The sequence below is a fragment of the Amblyraja radiata genome, chromosome 16 (genome assembly GCF_010909765.2).
Source record: "Amblyraja radiata isolate CabotCenter1 chromosome 16, sAmbRad1.1.pri, whole genome shotgun sequence".
Taxonomy (NCBI): domain Eukaryota; kingdom Metazoa; phylum Chordata; class Chondrichthyes; order Rajiformes; family Rajidae; genus Amblyraja; species Amblyraja radiata.
This window is the reverse complement of record NC_045971.1, coordinates 10,649,691-10,676,474: the sequence shown is the minus strand read 5'-3', so window position 1 is coordinate 10,676,474 and position 26,784 is coordinate 10,649,691. Positions and strand designations below refer to the sequence as shown.

Sequence of the window (26,784 nt, the reverse complement as noted above, 5' to 3'; positions counted from 1 at the left end):
TGTGTTTATAATGACAGTATCAGTCATGTTTTGTGTATCCTGAATTCTTAAACAACAAGATTTATTGGCAAGATGAAGCTGAGATTTTTTTGTTCAATGGCCAGCCCTTTATTATTCATTAAACACGTACCAATCAATACTGCATAATAAGTCAAATAAAATGTAGATGCCAGGAACTGCAGATTCACTAAAAAAGACACAAGGTGATGGAGTAACTCAGCAGGTCAGGCAGCATCTCTGGAGGACATGGATAGGCAACGTTTCAAGTCGGGATCCTTCATCGCGGAGTAAAATATAATGATGGGAGGAAATCAATTATTAACTTTAAGCAGAAGGGATAAAGTAGGCAGTATGGTTTTGGCAGAGAACCTGGATCGATCCTGACCTCCACACATTCAGTGTGGACTTGGCACATTCTCCCTGTGATCCAGTGTGTTTGCCCTCATTACTCTTGTTTCCTCCTCATATTTCAGAGAAGAGGGTGGTAGTTGGGTTAATTGTAGATTACCCCGAGAGTGATTAGATGGGAGGTGAACCAGGAAATGGGCATGTGAAGGAGAACTGACCATAGGGACATTAATGGAAATGCTTCGAGTTAGCATGGACTCAATGGGCTGATTGGCCTCCTTGAGTACATGGAATGGGAACTCCACACCACACAGAGATTCTCAGTTTAAACATTTGTAAGTGATGAGATCTGAGATGCAGCAAATCAGATTAAAATCAAGTGAATTATCTGAACTCATGAGAAAAGAAAAGTTAGCCAAACTCCTTGAAGCAAATGGATTATGAAAAGTAAGTTGTAAAGACTCATTGACAATATAGTCTAGTAAATTAATTCAACTTCTTCACAACTCGCAACAAAAGCTTTTCACTGTACCTCGGTTCCCGTGACAATAAACTAAACTAAATTATTTTAGTCAGGAATCACAACATTTTAAAGGAGGCCGAACCATAGAGAAACATTTATTATAACAATATGTTGCTGGCGTTAGCTCGTTGAATTTCCCACTCGCTGTTGCTCCAGTATATCTCTCATTCACAATAACTCATCTCCGCACTGAGACAACCTGCCCGGCCACAAGCTGAGACCCTCAGCTGGTCTCTGCCACATTGGCAATAACATCTGTAGTGTGCACCCCTCCCCTCAGTCCATACACAGGACAGCTTTGTGCATGCCTGCTCGCGCAGAAGTCCTGTTTCCGGCACATATCCTATGGACTACTGTAATAGAGTCAGACAGTTCAGAGTTTAGTCTAATAGAATAGAATAGAATAGAATAATTTAATTGCCACACAACCAAGGTCGGTGGTATTTGGGTTGCCAGCAGCGGTACAGTAATAAAGAACACAACCACAATAAAAATTTTACACAAACATCCACCACAGCATTCATCACTGTGGTGGAAGGCACAGAGCTTGGCCAGTCCTCCTCCATTTTCCCCCGTGGCCGGGACCACCACCCTCCACAGCCGTTGCTGCGGGAGTCCAGATGGTAAGGGACAAAGTCAAAGTCAAGGTGAGTCCAGGATCAGCTCTTCCCAACCAGAGACCGCGGCTTCAGGCTGGTGAAGGCCGCAGGCCGGCGGTCAAAGTTTTAAAGTACCTGCCGTGCCGCAGCCGGAAGCACCGCAGTCTGCAGGGCCGGCGGTCGAAGCTCCCCTCCAGGGGAGATGGTAAGTCCATGCCGCACCCGCGGTAGAAGACGGCCGCGGGCCGGCGGTGGAAGCTTCTTCTTCCCCCCGGGTCCTCCACGAGGGATCCCGGGCTGTAGACGCCGCACCAGCTGGAGTTCTGCAGACCGCGGCTTCAGGCTGCCGGCTGCCGCGGGCCAACGTAACGGAGCGCTCCCCTCCAGCGAGGTCTCACCCACTCCGCGCCGAGAGTCCACGCTGCGCCCGCCGCTGAAGCTCCGGGCGCGTCTCCGGGAAAGTCCGCGCCGAGCCTTGCTGTTAGGCCACGGGGGAGGCGACCTGAAAAAAAAATCGCCTCTCCATGGAAGAGGCGGCCTAATTTAGGGATACAGGGCGGAAGCAGGCCCTTCGGCCCAACGAATCCGCACCAACTAGCGATCCCCGCACACTAACACTATCCTACACACACTAGGAACAATTTGCATTTATACCAAGCCAATCAACCTACAAACCTGCACGTCTTTGGAGTGTGGGAGAAAACCGGAGCACCCAGAGAAAACTCGCGATTCACAGGGAGAACGTACAAACATAGAAACATAGAAACATAGAAATTAGGTGCAGGAGTGTCAATCTCCTAAATTCTAGAGAGTATAAACCAAGTCTATCCAGTCTTTCTTCATAAGATAGTCCTGACATCCCAGGAATCAGTCTGGTGAACCTTCTCTGCACTCCCTCTATGGCAATAATGTCCTTCCTCAGATTTGGAGACGAAAACTGTATGCAATACTCCAGGTGTGGTCTCACCAAGACCCTGTACAACTGCAGTAGAACCTCCCTGCTCCTATACTCAAATCCTTTTGCTATGAAAGCTAACATACCATTTGCTATCTTCACTGCCTGCTGCACCTGCATGCCTACTTTCAATGACTGGTGTACCATGACACCCAGGTCTCGCTGCATCTCCCCTTTTCCTAATCGGCCACCATTTAGATAATAGTCTGCTTTCCTGTTTTTGCCACTAAAATGGATAACCTCACATTTATCCACATTATACTGCATCTGCCAAACATTTGCCCACTCACCCAGCCTATCCAAGTCACCTTGCAGCCTCCTAGCATCCTCCTCACAGCTAACACTGCCCCCCAGCTTAGTGTCATCCGCAAACTTGGAGATATTGCCTTCAATTCCCTCATCCAGATCATTAATATATATTGTAAATAGCTGGGGTCCCAGCACTGAGCCTTGCGGTACCCCACTAGTCACTGCCTGCCATTGTGAAAAGGACCCGTTTACTCCTACTCTTTGCTTCCTGTTTGCCAGCCAGTTCTCTATCCATAATCTCTATCTATCAAACTCCGTACAGATAGCATCAATAGTCATGATCGAACCTGTGTGGCAGCGACTCTACCGCCGCTGCCAGGTGTAACCATTTTTCGGGAACAAACTCTATGAATCACCTCGAGTGTTGATTTGAAAGGACATAAGAAATGAAAGCAGGGTCACCCAGCCCCTCATTCCAGCTGTGCTATTCAGCAAGGTTGTGGGGGATCTTTAGACACACCACTTTTCATCATCCTAATTCTGCAACATGACCTTTAGTAACCTGCACTCCAGCCCATCACCCAATAACCCAAAGATCACATCTCCACAATGTGAAATTACTGAATAATATTGTAGTGAATCACCAACGTTCCCATCTACACCACAATACTGGGACGACAGATAGCACAATGGGCTAAGTGTTCGGCTGGCAACCGGAAGGTGGCCGGTTCGAATCCCGCTTGGAGTGCAGACTGTCGTTGTGTCCTTGGGCAAGACACTTCACCCACCTTTGCCTGTGTGTGAATGTGTGTGAATGTGTGTGAGTGATTGGTGGTGGTCGGAGGGGCTGTAGGCGCAGAATGGCAGCCACGCTTCCGTCAGTCTGCCCCAGGGCAGCTGTGGCTACAGAAGTAGCTTACCACCACCGAGTGTGACTGAGGAGTGAATGAATAATGCGATGTAAAGCGCCTTGAGTATTAGAAAGGCGCTATATAAATCCCATCCATTATTATTTATTATTAATACTGAAAAAAATAGACACGTATTTACAAATACAACATTAGTAATATGTAAAGTACAATACAACAACAGTTACCTTCTGTTCTGGGCCTCCCCTATTGACAGAGTGATAACCCCCCCTCCCCCCACCGCCAGGCTTGTGCACAACCATTCCTCCCACTATCTTGCCCCCCCTCCCCACTTTCTCATCACCCGTACCGTTACACCAATACCCCTCCCTCTGGCTTTGCATTTCATACTTCTTCTTTCCTTGTCTGTCACTTTTTTGTCTCCTTATCTCCTTTTATCTCCTTTTAATCTCTGGCCTTTGTCCACTCATCCCAAAACCCTAACCCTAACCACCCCTCACCTGTATCCACCTATCACTTGACAGGCTTTGCCCCATCTCCACCTCTTTTCCAGCTTTCTCCCGCCCCCCCCCCCCCCCCACCACAATTAGGCTGAAGAAGGGTCCTGACCCAAAACGTTGCCTATCCATGTTCTTCAGGGAGGCTGGCTGGCCCGCGGAGTTACTCCAGCACTCTGTGTTCCACACAAGATTCCAGCACCTGCAGTTCCTTCCGTCAACACTTATAATTACGTAGCTCTTACCCTTGAGAAGGCCCCAACCTCTTGTCATTGTGCCGTCTGCTGTTCCATGCTTCCTGTGGGTTGTGTCTTTCTCCTTGAAGCAATCTTTTGTAAAGCCTGTTTGTCATTCAACAGTTTATCAGAGAAGGCTGTGCAGTCCTAGTCAAAATGTGCCCGTATATACAAAGTAGCCTTCAATGGTGGAAGCGGTGAGACGTGGCCTGACTGTGTTCATTATTGAAAGGACTTGGTCACTGACAACACTGATGCTTCATAGACACAATATCAACTCACTTGTGCCTCAGTTGCCAGTCAAACCCAGGGAAGATACACTGCATCGACGTTCTCTGCGTTCCAATCGGGAATCAGCGGGGAGATTGTTCGTTTTGCATTTGCTCATTCAACAAAAAGACACTTGGGATGGCACAGTGGCACAGTGGTGGAGTTGCTGCCTTGCAGCGCCACAAACCGAGGTTCGATCCTGATATAGGTGCTGTCTGTATGTATGTTCTCCCCGTGACCACGTGGGTTTACCCCAGGTGCTCCGGTTTCCTCCCACACTGCAAAGATGTACACAGGTTTGTAGGTATATTGGCTTTGGTAAAAGATAGTTAGTTGTCCCTAGTGTGTAGGATAGTGCTAGTGTATGGGATTGCTGGTCGGGGCAGACTCGGTGGGCTGTTTCTGCGGTGTAGCTCTAAAAACTCAAAAAATAAAACTATTTTTAGCCATTAAAGTGGAGACAAAAGGATCTGCAGGTACTGGATTCCTGCATAGAGCCCAGTGCTGGAGTAACTCAGCGGGTCATGCAGCATCTCTGGAAGACATGGATAGGCGACGGTTTGGATCAGGACCCTTCTTCAGGGTGATTATATTAGAGGGAGAAATTTGAAGATGAGTCCCGACCCGAAATGTCACCTATCCATGTCCTCCAGAGATGCTGGCCTGACCCAGTGAGTTACTCCAGCACTTTGTGTCCTTTTGTGTGTTAACCAGCATCTATTTCTCCAGTCAGCTGCCGTTTGTAGATGTCATAAAAAATATGTGAATCGCAGCCAATACAAATATCTCTTCTCCAATTTTGACCTTCAATTTTCAGAGTGCACTAAACTTCCATCCACTAAATGCAGAATGTGCGATTCTTCTTTGTATATCATTTAATTGCAGTGATTTTATTAATAAGGCTACTCAAGCTGATTTGTGCATTCAAAGGCTGGCACCTATTGATCCAGGTACCTCAATGCTGTTGACAAAGAATTATCAACTACTGATGGGGGGACGGCACAGTGGCACGGCAGGTAGAGCTGCTGCCGCGAAAGCACCAGAGACCTGGGTTCGAACCTGACCTCCACTTCTGTCCGCGTGTAGTTTGCATGTTCCCCCTGTGGCCGCACGGTTTTCCTCCAAACGCTCCGGTTTCCTCCCGCATCCCAAAGACGTGCGGGTTTGTTGGCGGATTGGCCTCCGTAAATTGGCCCTGGTGTGCAGGGAGTGGATGAGAAAGTGGGAAGGCATCAAACTAGTGTCAACGGGTGATCAGTGCGGACTCGATGGGCCAAAGGGCCTGTTTCCATAATGTATCCGTGTGTTGGACGTGATGAACCTTTCTCCGAGCTTCCCCAACCGTGTTTCCTCGAAGACTGTGAGTAACTTGTAGTGCAGCCTTAGTCGGACAATTTTATGCAACCTTAGACAATTATTTTTTCTCAACAGTCTTCTGAAAAGCTGCTATTTGTTTACTGGCAGAAGTAAGTCACAGTTTGGAGCAAGAGCTATTAAAGATGTTTTTCAACTGTGTCAGACACTTTTCGTGCTGGAGATAAAGTGCCTTTGGCTCCACTATACGCAACAAAATTCTGTCTATTGCTGGTCCCCGAGAAAGGAACTGTGTGCTGCCTTGTTCTAACGATTTCGAATATTCAAGGGTCATAAATCAGCAGAAGTCTTCGGCACAAACAGTCGAAATGCGAAAGTTTTTATAAACTTTCACAGCAAGGCACTTCAAGTCAAGCGGAAAGCAGTCGGCTGTTGTTTGTGGACATTATGAAAAATGTGAGAACCAAAACCAATACAAATATCTCTTCCCCAATCTCAGTCTGACCTGCAATTTTCAGCACGCATTGGGTATTTTCCAACTCATTTATCTTGCCGTTGCCGGCGAAAAGTCCAATAAACTTTTCACTGGGATGATTTTTCATGATCAGTTGAAGAAATTCATGTTGCAAGTCAGATGTTTTGTGCTTTGAAGAAGTAAACCACAAATTTTGCCTGTTCCCTAGTAACTGGAAGAGAATACGAGTCATCCATAGTTCAGACGCGGTGGTCTTTTTGTTCGTCTTGTCAAGATTCTGTAATCACCAACAGTTGACAATGGGGCCGTCATTTAGAGTATTGTGTTCAGTTCTGGGCACCATGTTAGAGGAAAGATGTTGTCAAGTTGGAAAGGGTGCAGAGAAGATTTGCGAGGATGCTGCCAGGGCTCGAGGGTCTGAGCTATAGGGAGAGTTTGCACAGGCTGGGACTCTATTCCCTGGGGCGCAAAGGGATGAGGAGTGATCTTATGGAGGTGTATAAAATCATGAGGGGATTAGATCGGGTGGACGCACAGAGTCTCTTGCTTAGAGAAGGGGAAATCGGGAACCGCAGAGCAGAGGTTTAAGACGAAGGGAGAAAGATTTTATAGGAATCTGAGGGGTAACTTTTTCATGCAAAGGGTGGTAGGTGTCTGGATCGAGCTGTCGGAGGAGGTAGTTCAGGCAGGGACTATCACAATGTTTAAGAAGCAATTAGACAAGTACATGGATAGGACAGGTTTAGAGATATAATGGGCCAAACTCCGGCAAGTGGGACTTGTGTAGAAGGGACATGTTGGTCGGTGTGGGCAAGTTGGGCTGAAGGGCCTGTTGGCACGCTGTATGTTTAGCACTCCTGGCTGCGTTCCCACCACACTCTCACCCATCGCCTCGGACTCAGTAATGGCCCTGCCACATTCCCACCACCTTGCCACTGTCAGAGGTGTGTGGGTTGATTGAAAGATACAGCATGGAAAGAGGCCATTCTGCTCACCAAGACCACTGGTGATCACCACTGACTGGTGATCATCTCTCCACACTAGTTTTATGTTCGCCCACTTTCGCATCCACTCCCTACACACAGAGGGCAAATATCCGACAAGCCCACGTGTCTTTGAGATCTGGGAGGAAAATGGCGCACTCGGAGGAAATCCATGCCGTTGCAAGGAGAACGTGCAAACCCGACACAGACAGCACCAGGGGTTAGAATCGAACCAGGTTCTCTGGTGCTGAGAGGCAGCTGCTCTACCCACGTTTACGCTCTTCTCCCAGCCATTTGTGAAATGCCTCATAAGAAAAGGTCATGACATTCATGTTATGTCTTCTTTCTTAGGCTATCCTGTAAAAATAACAGAAGCTTTGCTAACCCTCCTGATCTCTTGTTGAATTCTACGGAGACAATTTGAATGTGAATGAAACGCTGCGAATCTGTTGGTAACATTTGTGTCACAGCTGCAGATAAGGGGACATTCTTCTCACAAGAGTGCATTGAATTTTATCTGATCTGGGTTCTTCCTCCAGCGTTTAACAGCAGCGCGGAGATTTACCTAATCGCGTTTATGACCTTGGAGTTGTGCCATTATTTTTTTTTGCTCATCTTCGTGCAAAGATTGCGTGCGCGAGGAATGTTGTACTTGACTGAATGGCTCGTTACTCTTTGCAGAACCAAGCCGAGGCTCACTACAAGGGTCACAAACACGCTCGGAAGCTGAAAGCACTCGAAGCGCTGAAAAATAAGCAGAAAGCCGCCGCCGCCGCCAAGGAGAACAACGTGACGCAGCCCCTTCACAACCTTGACGACACCATCAGCGAGCCAGAGAAACCAGGTTAACCTCGCCCGTTTTCCTAGATAAGGCTGACTATCGGCACCTGATCATTGTCGTCCCTTACCGGAATGTACCCATTGACTAGGTTGTGTGTGGCGGCAGAGTAGCGTGAAAAACGCAACTTTGGGAAACGTAATTGGGAGTGATCGCTGCGTTCGCCAGCATTTTGGAGGAGGATTGGTGTTCCAGCTGGTGGTATCCAGCGGGCTATTTTCTCAAAGTGTTGCGCAATCAAAAATAGTTTGAGGAGTTTTATTTAAAGTAGTTGAGATGGTGTAAACTTCAAATATTTGCACTCCAAACAAAGATGGACTTTCTCGTGCATCTTTCACAGCTTTGGGTCAATCCAACACAGATTCACAGCTGGTAAACTATTCTGGAAATGTAGTTAACTTCGCAATGTATGAAAGAAGAACGACAATTTGCCTACAGATGGGGACGACAGATGGCACAATGGGCTAAGTGTTCGGCTGGCGACCGGAAGGTGGCCGGTTCGAATCCCGCTTGGAGTGCATACTGTCGTTGTGTCCTTGGGCAAGACACTTCACCCACCTTTGCCTGTGTGTGAATGTGTGTGAATGTGTGTGAGTGATTGGTGGTGGTCGGAGGGGCCGTAGGCGCAGAATGGCAGCCACGCTTCCGTCAGGGCAGCTGTGGCTACAGAAGTAGCTTACCACCACCGAGTGTGACTGACGAGTGAATGAATAATGCGATGTAAAGCGCCTTGAGTATTAGAAAGGCGCTATATAAATCCCATCCATTATTATTATTATTACAGATATGTTTCCTTATGACGTAGAAAGTTGAGTCACTTTGTTAAGTTTATTTTCATATGCACATGCGGTGAGGTACAATGTAAATCTTGCTTTTGTTAGTGGGAAGGGTTTCGGCAGTGATGAACCAGCCTAAGTCCACCACTCTCTACAGCTGAGGATAGACACAAAATGCTGGAGTAACTCAGCGGGACCGGCAGCATCTCTGGAGAGAAGGAATGGGTGATGTTTTGAGTCAGGACCCTTCTTCAGACTGAGGGTCAGGGGAGAGGGAGCCACAGAGATATGGAAGGGTATGGTGTGAAAACGAGAGATCAAAGTTTAAGGAAAATGTAGAATGGATCATTGCTCGCGAGGGGAAGGTGACAACGAGGCATACAATGTAAAATGTTATCAGGAGGGCAGTGGAACTAGTCGGAGAACTAGGACGGGGGAGGGATGGAGAGAGAGGGAAAGCAAGGGTGATGGAGAGGGAGGAAAGCATCCTCTTGCATTCCTGATTGTTGAAATTCCTGTACAAGGTCATGACGCAACCAGTCAGGATACTTTCTACAGCACATCTGTGGAAGTTTGATAACATTTACAGTGACGTGCCTAATCTATTTAAACTTCTGAAAAATTAGAGGCATTTCTGCACCTTTCTCATGGTCACACCTTTGTCTTGCACCCGAGATGTTAACGGCCAACAACCTGAAGCTGCTAACTCCAACCCACAAATGAAAACTGGCGATGGACGCAAAAAGCTGGAGTAAGTCAGTGGGACAAGCCACATATCTGAAGCGAAGGAATGGGCGACGTTTCGGGTCGAGACCGTTCTTCAAAGCTATGCTGGTCACTGGCCGATCCCATTCTTCAGTGATTTTCCTTTAGATTATTCTCCGCATATTCCCTTAACCCCCACCCTCCCCTCTCCTCTCCCCATTAGCACTTACAGCGCCAGAGACCCTGGTTCGATCCCGACTACTGAACAGAGTTTGCATGTTCTCCCCGCGACCTCGTGGTTTTTTTCTGAGATCTTCAGTTTCCTCCCACACTCCAAAGACGTGCAGATTTGTAGGTCAATTGGCTTGGTATAAATGTAAAAGAATTGTCCCTAGCGTGTGTGTCGGATAGTGTTAATGTGCAGGGATCAGTGGTCGGTGCGGACATGGTGGGCCGAAGGGCCTGTTTCTTGAAACTAAACTAAAAAATCTGTGTTAGGATGAGACTGGATTGCCTAATGTGGCCTTTCGGGGGAGCATTAAAATCAGAAGCGTAACCTATTTTAACAATGTCAAACCAGTATCTGGCTTCATGCTTCAGGAGATATTCCTTTTATTCCACTCACTCCCCTCCCTTGCAACTCAAATTGGTGTTTTGTTTGGGCAGGTTATTGGGCTGCTTACAACACACTGGTATGAATGTTGATTTCTCTAACCTGTGCGCTCCCTCTCTCTCCATCCCTCCTCCCACCCAAGTCGCACCAGGTTCCCGTTCTCACCTAGCAATGGCCTGCTTCCTTTATCATTGTTACGTTTTTGCATATCTTTCATTCATTGTTCTATATCTCTCCACATCACCGTCTCTATCTCCCGTTTCCCTTTCACCTGACTCGTCTGAAGAAGGGTCTCGACCCGAAACGTCACCCATTCCTTCCATCCAGGGATGCTGCCTGTCCCGCTGAGTTACTCCAGCATTTTGTGTCTATCTTCGGTTTAAACCAGCAAGTGCAGTTCCTTCCCACACAAACTATTTATCTTTCCTTCTCAATTCTAGTGAAGGATCCCAAGTAAAATGTGACGTGCATGGGCACTGAACGGGTAATATCCCAGTGAGTTATCAGGAGGGAACTTCACTCCAGACTCTAGCCCCCACGCCCAAATTCAATTTCTGTCAGCTTTAGATAAAATAAATTGAAGCAGACTTGGATTTATGGTGCATTATGATTATTATTTTAAGAAAGAATTTCTATGGCTCTAGTGATTGAAATTTTGATCCTGATAGTTATATTTGGAGAGAAGCTGATGCGATACTCAAAACGGCTGTAGGCTCATGAAAGGGCTCTATTTATTGGCTGCATCATGTTCAGCTGCAGCAATATATTTCCCTCTGTCTATCTTTATTCGTTCTGAATCAAGAATAAATAGCAAACCGCTGACAGAAATAGTGCAGAGTATCAGTGCCAGGGTAATACTGTGTGTTGCAAAATGATGGGCCATAAAAACATAAATAAATCCTGAGTAAAGCAAAATAACCAGAGATAAGCCGCGATGTCAGGGGCGGAATTAAGGGAAAGAAATGTGTTGATATAGAATGAAACCAAATATTGATCGAGCAAGCCTGACACCACGGTGAGGTTTAAAGAGAAGCCTCAGGTACACTTCTCTTTTGTACTTGTAATGTTCCCTCTGGTGGCCTGGTCTAATGTCAAGACTGTTGTGAACGTTGACCTCGGCTAACATGAGCGGACGGCAAACATTGCATTCTGGTGACGACTGCACGGGGCTGCAACAGAGTGGCTTTTCCAATGATGAGCCCGTTGAGTCCCGAGTGGATTCGTGTGATGTTGGGTCAGGAATTGCTGAAGATATTGCTTTGCGAAAATGAAGTACAGATAGATTGCATCTCCAAACCTGGTCTGTGCAGCCTTGGAGAGGGATTTGGGTAAGATATTCTCACCAAAAAAAAAAAATCTGCGTTTGCAGCCGGTTGTGCTGCTGCAAGTAAGAATGTCATAGTTCCATTGTCGGTACATATGGCAATGAAATGACATCCCTCACCTCCACCCAACAAACTTAACAAGGACTTGCACCAAATTCTTCAAAATGCTTCAAGTTGCATTCGGGCCATCATCCGCCCTGTGTCGGTTATCTTTCCCTGTCTAATTCCCTTTGTCTGGCACACATAAGTTCATAAGTCACATGAGCAATAGTAGGCCATTCGGCCCATTGAGTCTACTCCACCTTTCAATCATGGCTGGCCTATATTTCCCTCTCAACCCCATTCTCCTGCCATTGACACCCTTACTAATCTAGAATCTGTCAATCTCCGCCTTAAAAATACCTGGTGACTTGGCCTCCGCTGCCGTCCGTGGCATTGAATTCCACAGATTCACCACCCTCTGACTAAAAAAAAATCTCCTTTCTCAAAGTGCGTCTTTTATTCTGAGACTGTGGCCTTCGGGTCCCAGCCTCTCCCACTGCTGGGAACATTCTCTCCGCACCCACTCTATCCAGGCCTTTCACTATTCGGTGAGTTTCGATGAGGTCCCCCCTCCCCTCATCTCTTCTGGTGGTCTCTTGAACATACTCCACATCACCCTATTAATCGAACCGGCAACTGAGTGGGTGGGAACTCTGTGGTCAATTGGCTTCGGTATAAAATGGTAAATTGTTCCCTAGTGTGCACTACAGTGCTAGTGTGCGGGGTGATTGCTGGTCGGCGTGGATTCTGAGTGCCGAAGGACCTGTTTCCGCGCTGTATCTCTAAAGTCCAACATTCTAAAGAGCAAGGCCTGGTAACGCAGTGGAGGGTGGGCACTAGGACCCTGCCCACGTGCAGCAGCCTGATTATCATGCCAGGCTGATCACTGTACCACTTACAGCTCCTGCCAGGCCCATCATGGGGCGAATGTTTAAAACTCCTCTCCATTTGCTTAGAAACAGACTTTGTGCTTGTTCAGTGTCTGCCAAATCTACTTGAAAACCCCTGAAGTACTAAGTAGTCTATTTGATGTGTTTAGTCATTTAAAACGCCATCAAACTCCGCAGAATCTGCATTCAGATGTGGAGTGTGTTTTGCAATTGGTTGGGAAAAGCAGTCGTTTTAACCTCAGAACGCTTATTTCCTGAAGCCGCCATATTTCATGCAGCCAGCTGTAAGCTGGTCCCTTGGAGATGAAACATGACAATCACACCTCCGGATGTAAGATATTTAATAATTCTATTGCGCATCAAAGTACATCAGATCAGTCGCACATAATTGTACAGAGGGTTTATCTGCGTGGAATGATATATAACACCACGCCTGGTACCAAATTGAACTTGCAGTTCGCAAGCAAATTGAAAATGAAGTTTACATTTCATGTCAGAAATACAAAATAACAAGTTGACAGTTATTACACCACTTAGGTATTCTAGTAGATTTTCAATCCTCAGCCAAACAGTGAAGACTATCACCTATAAAACGCAGCGTGATTCTCTTTAAGTGTTTTTCACTCGATTTTTTTTTCTTTCACGTTTTATTTCTCTGCATTCAGGTATTTTCAATAAGCTAAAACAAGTATTGTCAGTGGATTTAAAATTAGAGGCACTGGAACTGCAGACACTGGTTTACACTGAAGATAGACACAAAATGCTGGAGTAGCTCAACGGGTCAGACAGAAAAGGAATAGGTGACGTTTCGGGTCGAGAATCTACGTCAATAGACAATAGACAATAGGTGCAGGAGTAGGTCATTCGGCCCTTCGAGCCAGCACCGCCATTCAATGTGATCATGGCTGATCATTCCCAATTAGTACCCCCGTTCCTGCCTTCTCCCCATATCCCCTGACTCCGCTATCTTTAAGAGCCCTATTTAGCTCTCTCTTGAAAGTATCCAGAGAACCGGCCTCCACCGCCCTCTGAGGCAGACCAAGAATCGTCAGATCATCAGATCAAGAATATTACTTGTTCATTTAGAGTAGATTTTGTTTAACGCTCCTGACCAAAAGGAAGTTTACACCTCGTGGCCATTGGAGAGCGCTGGTAGATGAATCTGTGGCATGAGCTGTCTGAAGGCAAGATTAGGCTCTGTGGCCCTTTAGGCACGGTCCCCGATTCAGAAGACCGAGCAGACAGGCAGACCGGACTTTGGAAATGACGCCAAGATATGGCAGCGCCTGCATGTGTAAATATGCAAAATGGATTTCACTGCGCAGTTCTGAAGGATCTTCAGACATAGTCAGACATGGCAGCACAGTGGCGCAGCAGTAGAGTGCAAGGGACCCGGGTTTGATCCCGACAGAGTTTGTGCCTTCTCACTGTGACCGCGTGGGTTTTCTCTGTGTGCTCCGGTTTCCTCCCACATCCCAAAGACATGCAGGTGTGCAGGTTAATTGGATTCTGTAGATTAACTCTGGTGTGTAGGAGAGAACTAGTGTGCGGATCGCTGGTTAGCGCAGGCTCGGTGGGCCGAAGGGCCTGTTTCCACGCTGTATCACTAAACTAAACTAAGCCAAACTAAAAAAAACTATATCACCTCCTCCAAAAGCTACTTATTTAGACTTTGGACTTTAGAGATACAGCACGGGAACAGAATCGTCGGCGAGTCTGCACCGACCAGCGATCACCTTGTACACGAGAACTATCCTGCACACTAGGCACAATTTACAATTTTACCAAAGCCAATTAACCTACAAACCTGTATGTCTTTGGAGTGTGGGAGGAAATCGCAGCCCCTGGTGCACACAGCGCCCGTAGTCAGGATTGAACCGGGGTCTCTGGCGCTGTAAGGCAGCGACTCTACCGCTGTGCCACCGTGCTGCCCTCGGCTCCAAGGTAAACAGACCCTCTGTATCTATCCCTCAGGAATCTAAAACTGACTTAAGCTGAGCCGATTTGTGTTAATCTACTGAATAATTCAAAAGAATTCAGTTACATTTTAATTAATTTCATTAGACGGTCTCTGACGAAAAAGTTATAGGCGGCACGGTGGCGCAGCGGTAGAGTTGCTGCCTTACAGCGCTTGCAGCGCCGGAGACCCGGGTTCGATCCCGACTACTGGTGCTGTCTGTACGGAGTTTGTACGTTCTGCCCGTGACAGTTTGAGTTTTCTCCGAGATCTTCGGTTTCCTCCCACATTCCAAAGACGTACAGGTTTGTAGGTTAATTGGCCTGGTGTATGTGTAAATTGTCCCTAGTGTGCGCGGGATAGTGTTAATGTGCAAGGAACCTCTGGTCGGTACAGACTCGGTGGGCCGAAGCGCCTGTTTCCGCGCTGTATCTCTAAACTAAACTGAAGAAAGATAATTAGGTGATATATTTTGTCAACCTATTGTGTTTGATTCGTAGGAGATTTAACTCCAGCACCCAGCGTGGAGAAAACTGAAAACAACTCTACCTCACTGGTCCACGTTTCCAAGATGTTTGTGGTGGAGACGGCTGGTAACAAGACCTCAGCCACGCTCCCCTGCCCGGAGGCCACCAACGGCAGCTCGGAGAATGGCGTGGACACCTCCTCGCTGGTGCCCGCCGCGGAGATCGTCAGGAGCGGGGGCACCAGCAGCGTCAGCTCCGTCCCCGAGAGCGAGAAGGAGGGGGAGAAGGTGAAGCAGCAACTGTACTGTACATGTTGCAAAGTGACTGTGAACTCCACATCACAACTCGAGGCACACAACAATGGTGAGTGGCCCCCTGGCTTGCCTGACCTTTGTGCACCCATGTTGGATCAAATATAAGATAGACACAAATGTTGGTTTACACCGAAGATAGACACAAAAAGCTTGAGTAACTCAGCAGGACAGGCAGCATCTCTGGAGAGAAGGAATGGATGACGTTTCGGATCGAGACCCTTCTTCAGACTTGGATTAAATATAGGTGGCCATTGCTTATCTAAGCTACCTTAAGCACAGTCTTCAACTCCCATCTCTCAAACCCTCTGCCTTCCTCTGATAGTGGCGCAGCGGTAGAGTTGCTGCCTTGCAGTGCCTACAGTGCCAGAGACACAGATTCAATCCTGACCACGGGTGCTGTCTATCCAGAGTTTGTACGTTCTCCCCGTGACCGCATGGGTTTTCTCCGAGATCTTCATCGCTCACTCCAAAGACACGGAGGTTTGTAGATTAATTGGCTTGGTATGAATACAAATTGTCCCTAGTGTGTGTAGGACAGTGTTAATGTGTGGGGGTCGCTGGTCGGTGCGGACTTGATGGGCCGAAGGGCCTGTTTCTGCACTGTATATCACAACTAAACTAAACGAGACAGTCCTGTGATGGCCCTGAGCAAAATCCATTCATTTTACACTTTGTATTTGAAAACCTCCCCTCACTTCCTTAAAATGTGGGATGAGAAATATATGTCACCACCTTTCATCCTCTCTGTTAAAATGCCAAAGCCACTTAAAACCATGGAAGTGCTTTGAAGTGTTACTGTTGCAACGTAGGAAACACGACCACAAACTCGGGGCCGGGACACGGACCAGGCAAACCCTCTCATTAACGTCTACCTTCTAGAGTCTAGAGTTTTACAGTGTGGAAACAGGCCCTTTGTCCCGACTTGCCAACACCAGCCAACATGCCCCATCTACACTAGTTCCACCTACCTGCTTTAGGCCGTATCCCTCCAAACCTGTCCTATCCACGTACCTGTCTAAATGTTTCTTAGATGTTGCGATAGTTCCTGCCTCAACTGGCAGCTCGTTCCATACACCCACCAACCTTTGCAAGAACCCCTGAGGTTCTAGTTCAGCTTCATCATCCTATAGAGAACTCCAAGTGTTTCTTCTTGCCACAAAGTCATTAATCACGCATCGCTCTGTGAATTGTATGTTTCTCACATGTTCATAAGTGATAGGAGCAGAATTAGGCCACTCACGCATCAAGTCTACTCTGCCATTCAATCATGGCTGAGCCATCTTTCTCTCTCAATCCCATTCTCCTGCCTTCTCCACATAACCCCTGACACCCGTACTAATCAAGAATCTAAGTTTAAGAATAAGGGGTAGGTCAGTTAGGACTGAGATGAGGAAAAACTTGTTCAGCCAGAGAGTTGTGAATCTGTGGAATACTCTGCCACAAAAGACAGTGGAGGCCCATTCACTGAATGTATAACAAGAGAGTTAGATTTAGCTCTTAGGGCTAAAGGAATCAAGGGATATGGAGAGAAAGCAGGAACGGGGTACTGATTCTGGATGATCAGCCATGATCATATTGAATAGTGGAGCTGGCTCAATGGCCGAATGGCCTACTCCTGCACCTATTTTCTATGTTTCTATGTTTCAAGAACAAGATGAGAACTTTTCTTTGCTGATGGAGATTTAGTTGCTGAGTGCATTCAAAGATATTTTCAGACATTAAGGCAATCGAGGAATTGAGACCAATACTGAGGCAGAAGTTCAGAGGAGATGCAAAGAGCGAGAAAAAACTGACTTGCTCCTGCACCCTATGTCCTATGGCACCTGAGTGTAAAACTCTGAGGCATCAAATCTGTCAGACAAATCCAAAGAAAAGTGTGTCTCAGGGGTACCCCAACCAAGCCCAGAACTCGATCATTAGTGGGATGGAAACCAGGCTTGGGGAATTACAGCAAGATGTCCTGCACTGATCTCCAGTGGGCATTCAGGGTCCCAACCCAAAACGTCATCTATCCATGTTCTCCACTGATGCTGACTGACCCGTTGAGTTACTCCAGCACTTTGTGTCTTTCCTGTTTAAATACAGGGCATCTTCTGTAATATGAGACGGTTGGCAACCCCAGTTAGTAAGCCTAGTCCATGAGTTATGTACAAACAAAAACGGCAGATGCTGGTTTATACCAAAGTCAGACACATAGTGCTGGAGTAATTCAGGCAACATAACAGGATGGGTGACGTTTCGGGTCGGGACCATTCTTCTGAAGGGTCCCATCCCCAAAATGTTACTCATCCGTTTTCTCCAGAGTTGCTGCTTGACCCGCTGAGTTACTCTGACACTTTGCGTCTATCTCTAGTCCGTGCGTTGTTTTCTGTTTGCTGGTTTTGTTTCTCCACGAATATCGCCAAAACCTTGTGGACGACATTGTAATTATGGATGACACATTATTTTGCTGCATTTTTTAGGGTCCAAGCATAAATCAGTGCTACAAGGGCAGAACAGCCACAACAGGAGGAGCAGGCTGAGACTGTTCCCACGGACATTGTACAAAACCAAACGCATTGGCAACAAGGGGAGCATCGGCATCCAGAGCAAGGCTTTCCACTGTAACATCTGTGAAATCTACGTCAACTCCGAAACCCAACTCAAGCAGGTGAGTCTTTACACCTTAACCTTTAGAGATACAGCGTGGAAACAGACCGACCAGCGATCACCCCACACACTAGCACTATTGTCCGTACGGACACTAGGGACAATTTACAATTTGCAGAAGCCAATTAACCTACAAACGTGGACGTTTTTGGAGTGTGGGAGGAAACTGGAAGCCCGGAAAAAAACCCACGCAGGTCCCGGTGAGAACATGCAAACTCCGTACAATAGATAATAGACAGTGGGTGCAGGAATAGGCCATTCGGCCCTTCAAGCCAGCACCGCCATTCAATGTGATCATCCACAATCAGTACCCCGTTCCTGCCTTCTCCCCACATCCTCTGACTCCACTATCTTTAAGAGCCCTATCTTAAAGACAGCACCTGTGGCCAGGATCGAACCCGGGGTCTCTGGCGCTGTAAGGCAGCGACTCTACCGCTGCACCACCGTGCCACTCTCTGCAGAAAAGGGGCAGAAAATTGCGAGCCACTGGTAATCTTTACAAAACCTCCCATTGCATGCTCTCTGTTATGTTCATCCGTCACAGGAGAAGGATTAGGCCATTCAGCCCATCGATCATTCAATCACGGCTGATCTATCTTCCCCTCTCAACACCATTCTCCTGCCGTCTCCCCACAACCCCTGACACCCGTACTAACCAACAATCTGTCAATCTCAGCCTTAAAAATATCCATTGACTTGGCCTCCACAGCCGTCCGTGGCAATGAATCCCACAGATTCACCACCCTCTGCCTAAAGAAATTCCTCCTCATCTCCTTTCTAAAGTTACGTCCTTTCATTCTGAGGCTGTGCCCTCTGGTCCGAGACTCACCCAACTAGTGGAAACATCCTCTCCACATCCACTCTATCCTGGCCTTTCACTGGTCGGTAAGTTTCAATGAGGCCCCCCCTCATCCTTCTAAACTCCAGCGAGTACAGGCCCAATGCCGTCAAACGCTCATCGTGCCTGAACCCAATCATCCTTCAGTCTGAAGAAGGGTCTCGACCCGAATCGCCACCTATTCCTTCTCTCCAGAGATGCTGCCTATCCCGCTGAGTTACTCCAGCATTTTGTGTCTACCATCCTCGTGATCATTCTTGTAAACCTCCCAGGGACCCTCCTCGACAACAGTTCATCCCTCCTCAGATATGGGGCCCAAAACTGCTCACAATTCTCCTAATGTAGTCTGACCAGTGCTATATAAAACCTCAGCATCACATCCCTGTTATTATATTCTGGTCCTCTTGAAATAAATGCTGACACTGCATTTGGGACGACAGATGGCACAATGGGCTAAGTGTTCGGCTGGCAACCGGAAGGTAGCCGGTTCGAATCCCGCTTGGAGTGCATACTGTCGTTGTGTCCTTGGGCAAGACACTTCACCCACCTTTGCCTGTGTGTGAATGTGTGTGAGTGATTGGTGGTGGTCGGAGGGGCCGTAGGCGCAGATTGGCAGCCACGCTTCCGTCAGTCTGCCCCAGGGCAGCTGTGGCTACAGAAGTAGCTTACCACCACCGAGTGTGACTGAGGAGTGAATGAATAATACGATGTAAAGCGCCTTGAGTATTAGAAAGGCGCTATATAAATCCCATCCATTATTTGCCTTCCTTACTACTGATTCTTTTAAGTCAAGTCGCGAAGCTCTGCAACCCGCTGACTCTTCTCCCCAGCTGCCTATTACTCCTCTCTGCCATCGTTCATTTGCTCAGTGTCTCGAACCCAACTGCACACAGCTTCAATAACAGGTCCTATATATACAGTATAAATGTGCCTAGAAACCACAGCATAAACAGGATGATACATGGTGAGTACCGTGGCAGCTTATCCTCATGCTTCAGACATAATTTATAGAGGCTGACATGGCGCTAAACTGCTTTAGCCAGGCATCTTCACCTGACAACCACTTTTCTGTATTTTTTCAAACCCTAAGATTGTCATCCACCCACAAAGACTAAATACATTTGGTTTTCTAAAAGACTTAGCAGTGCTATGAGGCTCTGTTTCCATTATGGGGATGAGGTGATTTGGTTACACATTAGCTCATTTGTCACACATTGTGACCTTGTGCCACAGAGGTAATTTGTTCTCATGTGTAGGAAGGAACTGCAGATGCTGGTTTAAACCGAAGGTAGACCCAAAATGCTGGAGTAACTCAGCGGGACAGGCAGCATCTCTGGAGAGAAGGAATGGGCGACATTTCAGAGTCTGAAAAAGGATCTCGACCCGAAACATCACCCATTGCATCTATCCAGAGATGCTGCCTGTCCCATGGAGTTACTCCAGCAATTTGTGTCTTATCTTCGGTGTAAACCAGCATCTGCAGTTCCTTCCTACACATCTCAGGGAAGATGATTCTTCCAATACCCACGCGGGAGAATGTTACAATTTGACCAAATGAATGAACCAACAAACCTGTAAAGCTTTGGGGTGTGGGAGGAAACTGGAGCATCCAGAGAAAACCCGTGCAGGTCACGAGGAGAACGTGCAAACTCTGTGCAGTCAGCACCCGTAGTCAGGATTGAATATGGGTCTCTGGCGTTGTAAGGCAGCAACTCTACCACCTCGACACTCTTCGCCCAATTCTGCTCGTCCATAACTGAACAGACAAGAGTTCAGCTGAGATCAGGCCATTCACGAAGGCATTTGTAATATATTGAAGGCCACCTGTTCTGGAAGGAGCTACGGAGAACCTGCATGGACAATTTCCACAATGCCCCAAGTGGTCCCACGAGGTCCCAGGATTTCCAACAACTTTAGATGGACATAGAAACATAGAAACATAGAAAATAGGTGCAGGAGTAGGCCATTCGGCCCTTCGAGCCTGCACCGCCATTCAATATGATCATGGCTGATCATCCAACTCAGTATCCTGTATCTGCCTTCTCTCCATACCCCCTGATCCCTTTAGCCACAAGGGCCACATCCAACTCCCTCTTAAATATAGCCAATGAACTGGCCTCAACTACCTTCTGTGGCAGAGAATTCCAGAGACTCACCACTCTCTGTGTGAAAAATGTTTTTCTCATCTCGGTCCTAAAAGATTTCCCCCTTATCCTTAAACTGTGACCCCTTGTTCTGGACTTCCCCGACATAGATAGATGTTTAGATGATAAGGGAATTGTTGGATAAAGGGCTAGTGCGGGAAAATGATAGAGAAGGGGAAAGAGCAGCCATGATCGTCTTGAATGAAGGGACATATAAGAAGTGGCTCACTCCTGCCCCTGCTTCATATGTTCTTTGTAGTAGGATTTCTGGAAAGAAAATGAATGTATTCTTCTGCATTTTCAGCTGCACACAGACAGAAGTGTCGAAGGGGGTCTTCCGAATAAAATAGATTTGTTCTTTAAAAAGTAGTGACAATGGAAGTTCTGCATGAGAGAACCTGTGGGGAACAAGTGAAGAGATAGAAGCAGAGAGATAAAGACTGTAAACCCACTCGGGAAATTGACTGCAGCAATCCCACTGACAGACACTGGGCCAACAATGCAAGATCTTAGGCTGAGAGCTGGCAACAACTCTGCATGAGATTACAGAGTGAAGTGAGGTTGCACTCATCATCCAGTAAGCAGAACCATCATTTCCTATGGTGTAGGAAGGAACTGCAGATGCTGGTTTATGCCGGAGATAGACACAAAGTGCTGGAGTAATTCAGCGGGACAGGCAACATTTGAGGAAGGACATTCTTGCTATTGAGGGAGTGCAGCGTAGGTTTACAAGGTTAATTCCCGGGACGGCGGGACTGTCATATGCTGAGAGAATGGAGCAGCTGGGCTTGTACACTCTGGAGTTTAGAAGGATGAGAGGGCATCTCATTGAGACATATAAGATTGTTAAGGGCTTGGACACGCTAGAGGCAGGAAACATGTTCCCGATGTTGGGGGAGTCCAGAACCAGGGGCCACAGTTTAAGATCAAGGAGTAAGCCATTTAGAACGGAGACGAGGAAACACTTTTTCTCACAGAGAGTGGTGAGTCTGTGGAACTCTCTGCCTCAGATGGCAGCGGAGGCAGGTTCTCTGGATGCTTTCAAGAGAGCTAGATAGGGCTCTTAAAAATGGCGGAGTCGGGGGATATGGGGAGAAGACGGAGCGGGGTACTGATTGGGGATGATCAGCTATGATCACATTGAATGGCGATGCTGGCTCGAAGGGCCGAATGGCCTACTCCTGCACCTATTGTCTATTGTCTATCTCTGGAGAAAAAGAATGGGTGATGTTTCAGGTCAGGTTGATACGGGACGATCAGCCATGATCACAATGAATGGCGGTGCTGGCTTGAAGGGCCGAATTGCCTCCTCCTGCACCTATTTTCTATGTATTCTAGGTCAGAACTGAAGAACTCCAGTCTGAAGAAGGATTCCGACCTAAAATGTCACTCATCCTTTTTCTCCAGAGATGCTGTCTGACCCGCTGAGTTACTCCAGCACATTGTGTCTATTTTCCTTACGGAGGCTTGTCAGTGACTGTATTACTAAAATAACTGAATGAAGTGTTTCTGTCTTTCAAGCACTCTGTTTATCTGTAAATCTATTTGCCTTCCAATGCAGCATATGACCAGCAGAAGACACAAGGAGAGGCTGACAGGAAAAACGTCCAAGCCCAAATACAGCCCTTATGCCAAGCTGCAACAGACTGCTGTGTTGGCGGTGAGTACCAGCCTCTGACCACTCGCATCTCTGAAGGCCTGGGACGGCCGTAAGGTTCACTACCCCCATCACTGCTGCTCCTGGGAGAGGCCTAACAGATGAATTACAGTTGACTTTTTTTTCCCTCTTCCACCTAAGTTACACCACCCTGCTGTTGGGATCGATATCCCCAAGTATAAGTTCAGAAGTCATGGGAGGCGAAATAGGCCATTCGGCCCATCAGATCTACTCCGCCATTCAATCGTGACTGATCTGTCTTTTCCTTCTCCTGCCTTCTCGCCATAGCTCCTGACAACCGTACTAATCAAGAATCTATCTCTCTCTGCCTTAAAAATATCCATTGACTTGGCCTCCGCAGCCTTCTTTGGCAATGTATTCCACAGATTCACCACCTTCTGACCAAAGAAATTCCTCCTCGTCTCTTTTCTAAAAGTACGTCCTTTTATTCTGAGGCTGTGGCCTCTGATCCCAGGCTCTCCCACTAGTCCTCTCCACTTCCATTCTATCCAGACCTTTACTGGGGGATTCTGTTCCACTCACAATTGGGCACCATCACACAAATCTATGATTCGGACTCAGTCTTTGATGTTAGGATGTGCTAATAACCTTCAAAAATGCACTTCAAAAATACAATAGAAGGTTGCTTGATGCAGAGCAAAGATGCTAATCCTTCAGAGGAGATGGTAAAACAAAATCTGAATACAAAGAACAATAAAAATAAATACAGATACATCTGATTTGAAAGTGCGTTATAAGATTATAGTTAAATTACTGAAATCCCATATGTTAAAGAACATAATATCCTTCACTGGTCCAGGTATTTTTAATTCAAGAATTGTGTTGTTCAGGGAATGGCAAGCAGGGCCTAGTCCATTCGGCCCTCTCACACTGCTGTGCATTCCAGTAAGATCATAGCTGATCAAAGTGCTGGAGTAACTCAGCAGGTCAGGCAGTATCTCTGGAGGATATTGATGCAGCAAAGTGGCGCAACGGCAGAGTTTACCCGAGTTTAATCCTGACTACGGGCACTGTCAGTATAAAGTTTGTACGTTCTCCCCGTGACTGCGTGGATTTTTTTCCGGGCGTTCCTGTTTCCTCCCACACTCCAAAGACATACAGGTTTGTAAGTTAATTGGCTTTGGTAAAATTGTAACTTGTCCCTACTGTGCAGGATAGTGTTAGTGTATGGGGGCGATCGCAGGTCCATGCGGACTCGGTACGCCGAAGGGCCTGTTTCCACATTGTATCGCTAATGTCTAAATTGAATAAAGACATGGGTAGGCAACGTTTGGGTCGGGGCCTTTCTTCAGTCTGAAACGTCACCTATCCAAGTTCTCCTGGGATGCTGCCTGACCTGCTGAGTTACTCCAGTACTTTGGCGTTTTGCTCAAGATTCCAGCACCTGCATATCCTTGTTTCGCCAAGATAATAGTTGATCATTTGTCTTATCTCCACTTCCCTATACTTTTGCCCAGTGTACAAAAATATTATTACCTACATCTGAAATGCCATAACCAGGACTGATTAATTTATAAATAATCATTTCCAAAAGATTGTAGTAATATAGTGCAACGGTAATAAAACAGAAAATGCTTGGAATACTCAGCAGGTCAGTCAGCATCTGTAGAGCAAGACATTGAAATACCATTCCAGCTCAGTGATCTTTTATATTTGTGTACAGATCAAATGAAAGATCACTGACCTGATATATTTACTCTGTTTCCCACTCTGAGTCTTTCCAGCATCTTTGGATGTGTTTCTATGCCCTTGCATAGTTTTCAGGGGCAGCACAGAATGTAGCAGCTAGAGCTGCTGCTGCCTCACAGCGCCAGAGACCCGGGTTCGATCCTGACCTCGGGTGCTGCCTGTGTGGAGTTTGCACGTTCCCCCTGTGACTGCGTGGGTTTCCTCTGAGTGCCGCCGTTTCCTTCCACATCCCAAGGATGTGAGGGTTGGTCCCTCAAGTGCAGGAAATGGATGATAATGTGGGATAAGATCGAACTAGTGTAAGCAGGTGATCAATGGTCAGCATGGACTTAGTGGGCCGAAGGGCCTGTTTCCGAGCTGTATCTCGAAACAAAACTACATTTTGCTTTTCGTTCAAAGGTGAGGACTGGTAATGGTGAGCAATAATTATGATCCAGTGTGGTTGGAACATCATAATCATTTTTTAATGTTTTTTTTGTTTCCTCAGACAAAGCTGGCTTTTCAGAAGCATCTCACAAAACCAATAGCAACCGGTTTCTTACCTAATCCTTTAACAGCAGCCGCTGTCTGCGCTATGCCAAATCTCAGTTTTCGACCGACCACACTCTTCCAGACACCATTTCTCGGACCAGCCTTTTTCAGAGCGACCCCAGGCCCTCTGAGGGCAACACATACACCTTTTCTTTTTGCACCGTATTGACTTCAGGGTTCAAAACAGTACAGACATTTCGGAGAATAAAAGGGAACTATGCAGTCGTAAATGTGAACATTATGTTATGCATGGCAGAGTTCTGCCTCCTTGCTTTAACATCTAGAATCGGCAGTTTTATACTGCAAATATATTTAGATGAACGTCATATTAAGAGAATATGGTTTCAGTAACAAAAGACTATTACAGAGCTGATGTAGATGTGTGTAGAGTCCTGGTAGAACCATGGTTTACCAGCCTTTTTTGCACAATATTTTTGTGAGTTCTTTAAGATGTCAGTCGTTAGCAAAAGGTATTCTGTGCGAGGGCGGGGTTTTTTTTATAGGGGAAAAAAAGAAAGAAAAATATGAAAAAAGAACTCTCTGAAATCAAAATGGTTGACGAAAAATCAGCGGCATCAGGCTTGCAGCAATCAAAGGAATAAAGATGTATTCTATTCGTAGAACGAGCATGGCTCCTGGTTCAACCCCCCCCCGTTTGGGTCGATAACATTGAGGATATGAAATCTCAGCCCCATTGGAATTCGTTCGTGACACAGATTTCAGGGGGTGGCAACACCAAGAAGTCTAGTGGCTTGATGGCGATACCCTGAAGCCTCGTGTTCTAGCTGACTTTTCTCTCTGCTGGACCTTCATCGATCACTTATGATCACCCCTCATCCGGGGAGCTCCAGAGTCACCAAGCTCAATTGCAAAGACTGGAAGTGGAAAGCACGGATTTATCGCCTGAGAGATTTCAGGGGTTTCATGTATTTTGGAATTTTAAAAAGCACACTGTCCACATGTACCGGGTTTGTGATGCCTGCTCTCACAGAGACGTAACAAGGAAATAACGGAGAAAGGTGCCATCAAATATGTTCCGACCAGGGAGATTACTAGATTACCGCTGTTTTTAATAAATTCTATTTAAAAGATCCTAATAATAATCCAAGCGAATTCTTTACTTAAGACATTGGTTTATGTTTTGTGTCAATCATGCCTTTTAGTTTTTGTGCAAATTTTAGAGCTTATGTTTCAATGTTAAATATTTTCGGAAACCCTGCCTCGTGGAGGCACATTTGTATCGGTAGAATGGTGATAAATTGAGCTCAAATCCAGATGCATGGATCCAGAGATATTAGACTATGATTGCTAGTCTCACCATTGGTTCCCCTTACCCCAAAACTGAACGTAAATACTTTCAGAATGTCTGCTTATTTGAAAGGGACATACACATTTATTTTGCAAAAGTCTTTAGATAATCATTTGTATTGTACGTGCAGCAATAGATATTGTGGAGCCACATCAACGTTGAATCTGAAAAAATGTCATGCGTTATTATTTTGTGGACATGGTTTGAAGTCAAAGGTTAAGGTTTGGACTGCAGTCTATCTTTTCCAAGTCAGTAAAGAGATTATCAAAGATGTAATATGTCAAAAGAACATTTTATTTGTACAATTAAGAAAACACACAGAAAATGCTGGAGTTACGCCACGGAAGGGTCTGAAGAAGAGTCCCGACCTGAAATATTGTCCGTCCATTCCTTCCACAGATGCTGCCTGGCCTGCTGAGTTCTTCCAGCACGTCATCTCTTATTCTGCAGGTCAGGCAACATCTGCAGGGCGAGGGGCAGATACTTGTTTCAGGTCAATGATCTTCCATCAGTTACTAGAAAACGTGCATGATATATATTGTAGAGCAGGAGAGGGCGGAGTGACAGGTGGAACGACTGTGGTAGAGTGGACACCAAGTTGACCAGATGACACAAACAGCATGCAGTTGGGTTTGACCAAGAGAGAGCACCTCAACCACTCTCTCTTCGTTCAGACTTCCGCCAACTGCTGTGTTCTACAT

General features: G+C 46.5%; 1 protein-coding gene across 4 annotated transcripts in view; it reads left to right on the top strand.

The window, feature by feature from the left end:
- Window positions 1–26,388, top strand: part of znf385c (zinc finger protein 385C) — a 399,843-nt gene extending 373,455 nt beyond the window's left edge. For all 4 annotated transcript variants that reach the window (XM_033035078.1, XM_033035077.1, XM_033035079.1 and 1 more), the window contains 5 exons: window positions 8,000–8,162; window positions 14,965–15,294; window positions 17,708–17,895; window positions 22,438–22,536; window positions 24,731–26,388. In XM_033035078.1, the coding sequence (XP_032890969.1) occupies window positions 8,000–8,162; window positions 14,965–15,294; window positions 17,708–17,895; window positions 22,438–22,536; window positions 24,731–24,943 (993 nt within the window). In that variant the 3' untranslated portion in view covers window positions 24,944–26,388. The remainder of the gene's footprint in view (window positions 1–7,999; window positions 8,163–14,964; window positions 15,295–17,707; window positions 17,896–22,437; window positions 22,537–24,730) is intronic.
- The last annotated feature ends 396 nt before the right edge of the window (window positions 26,389–26,784 follow it).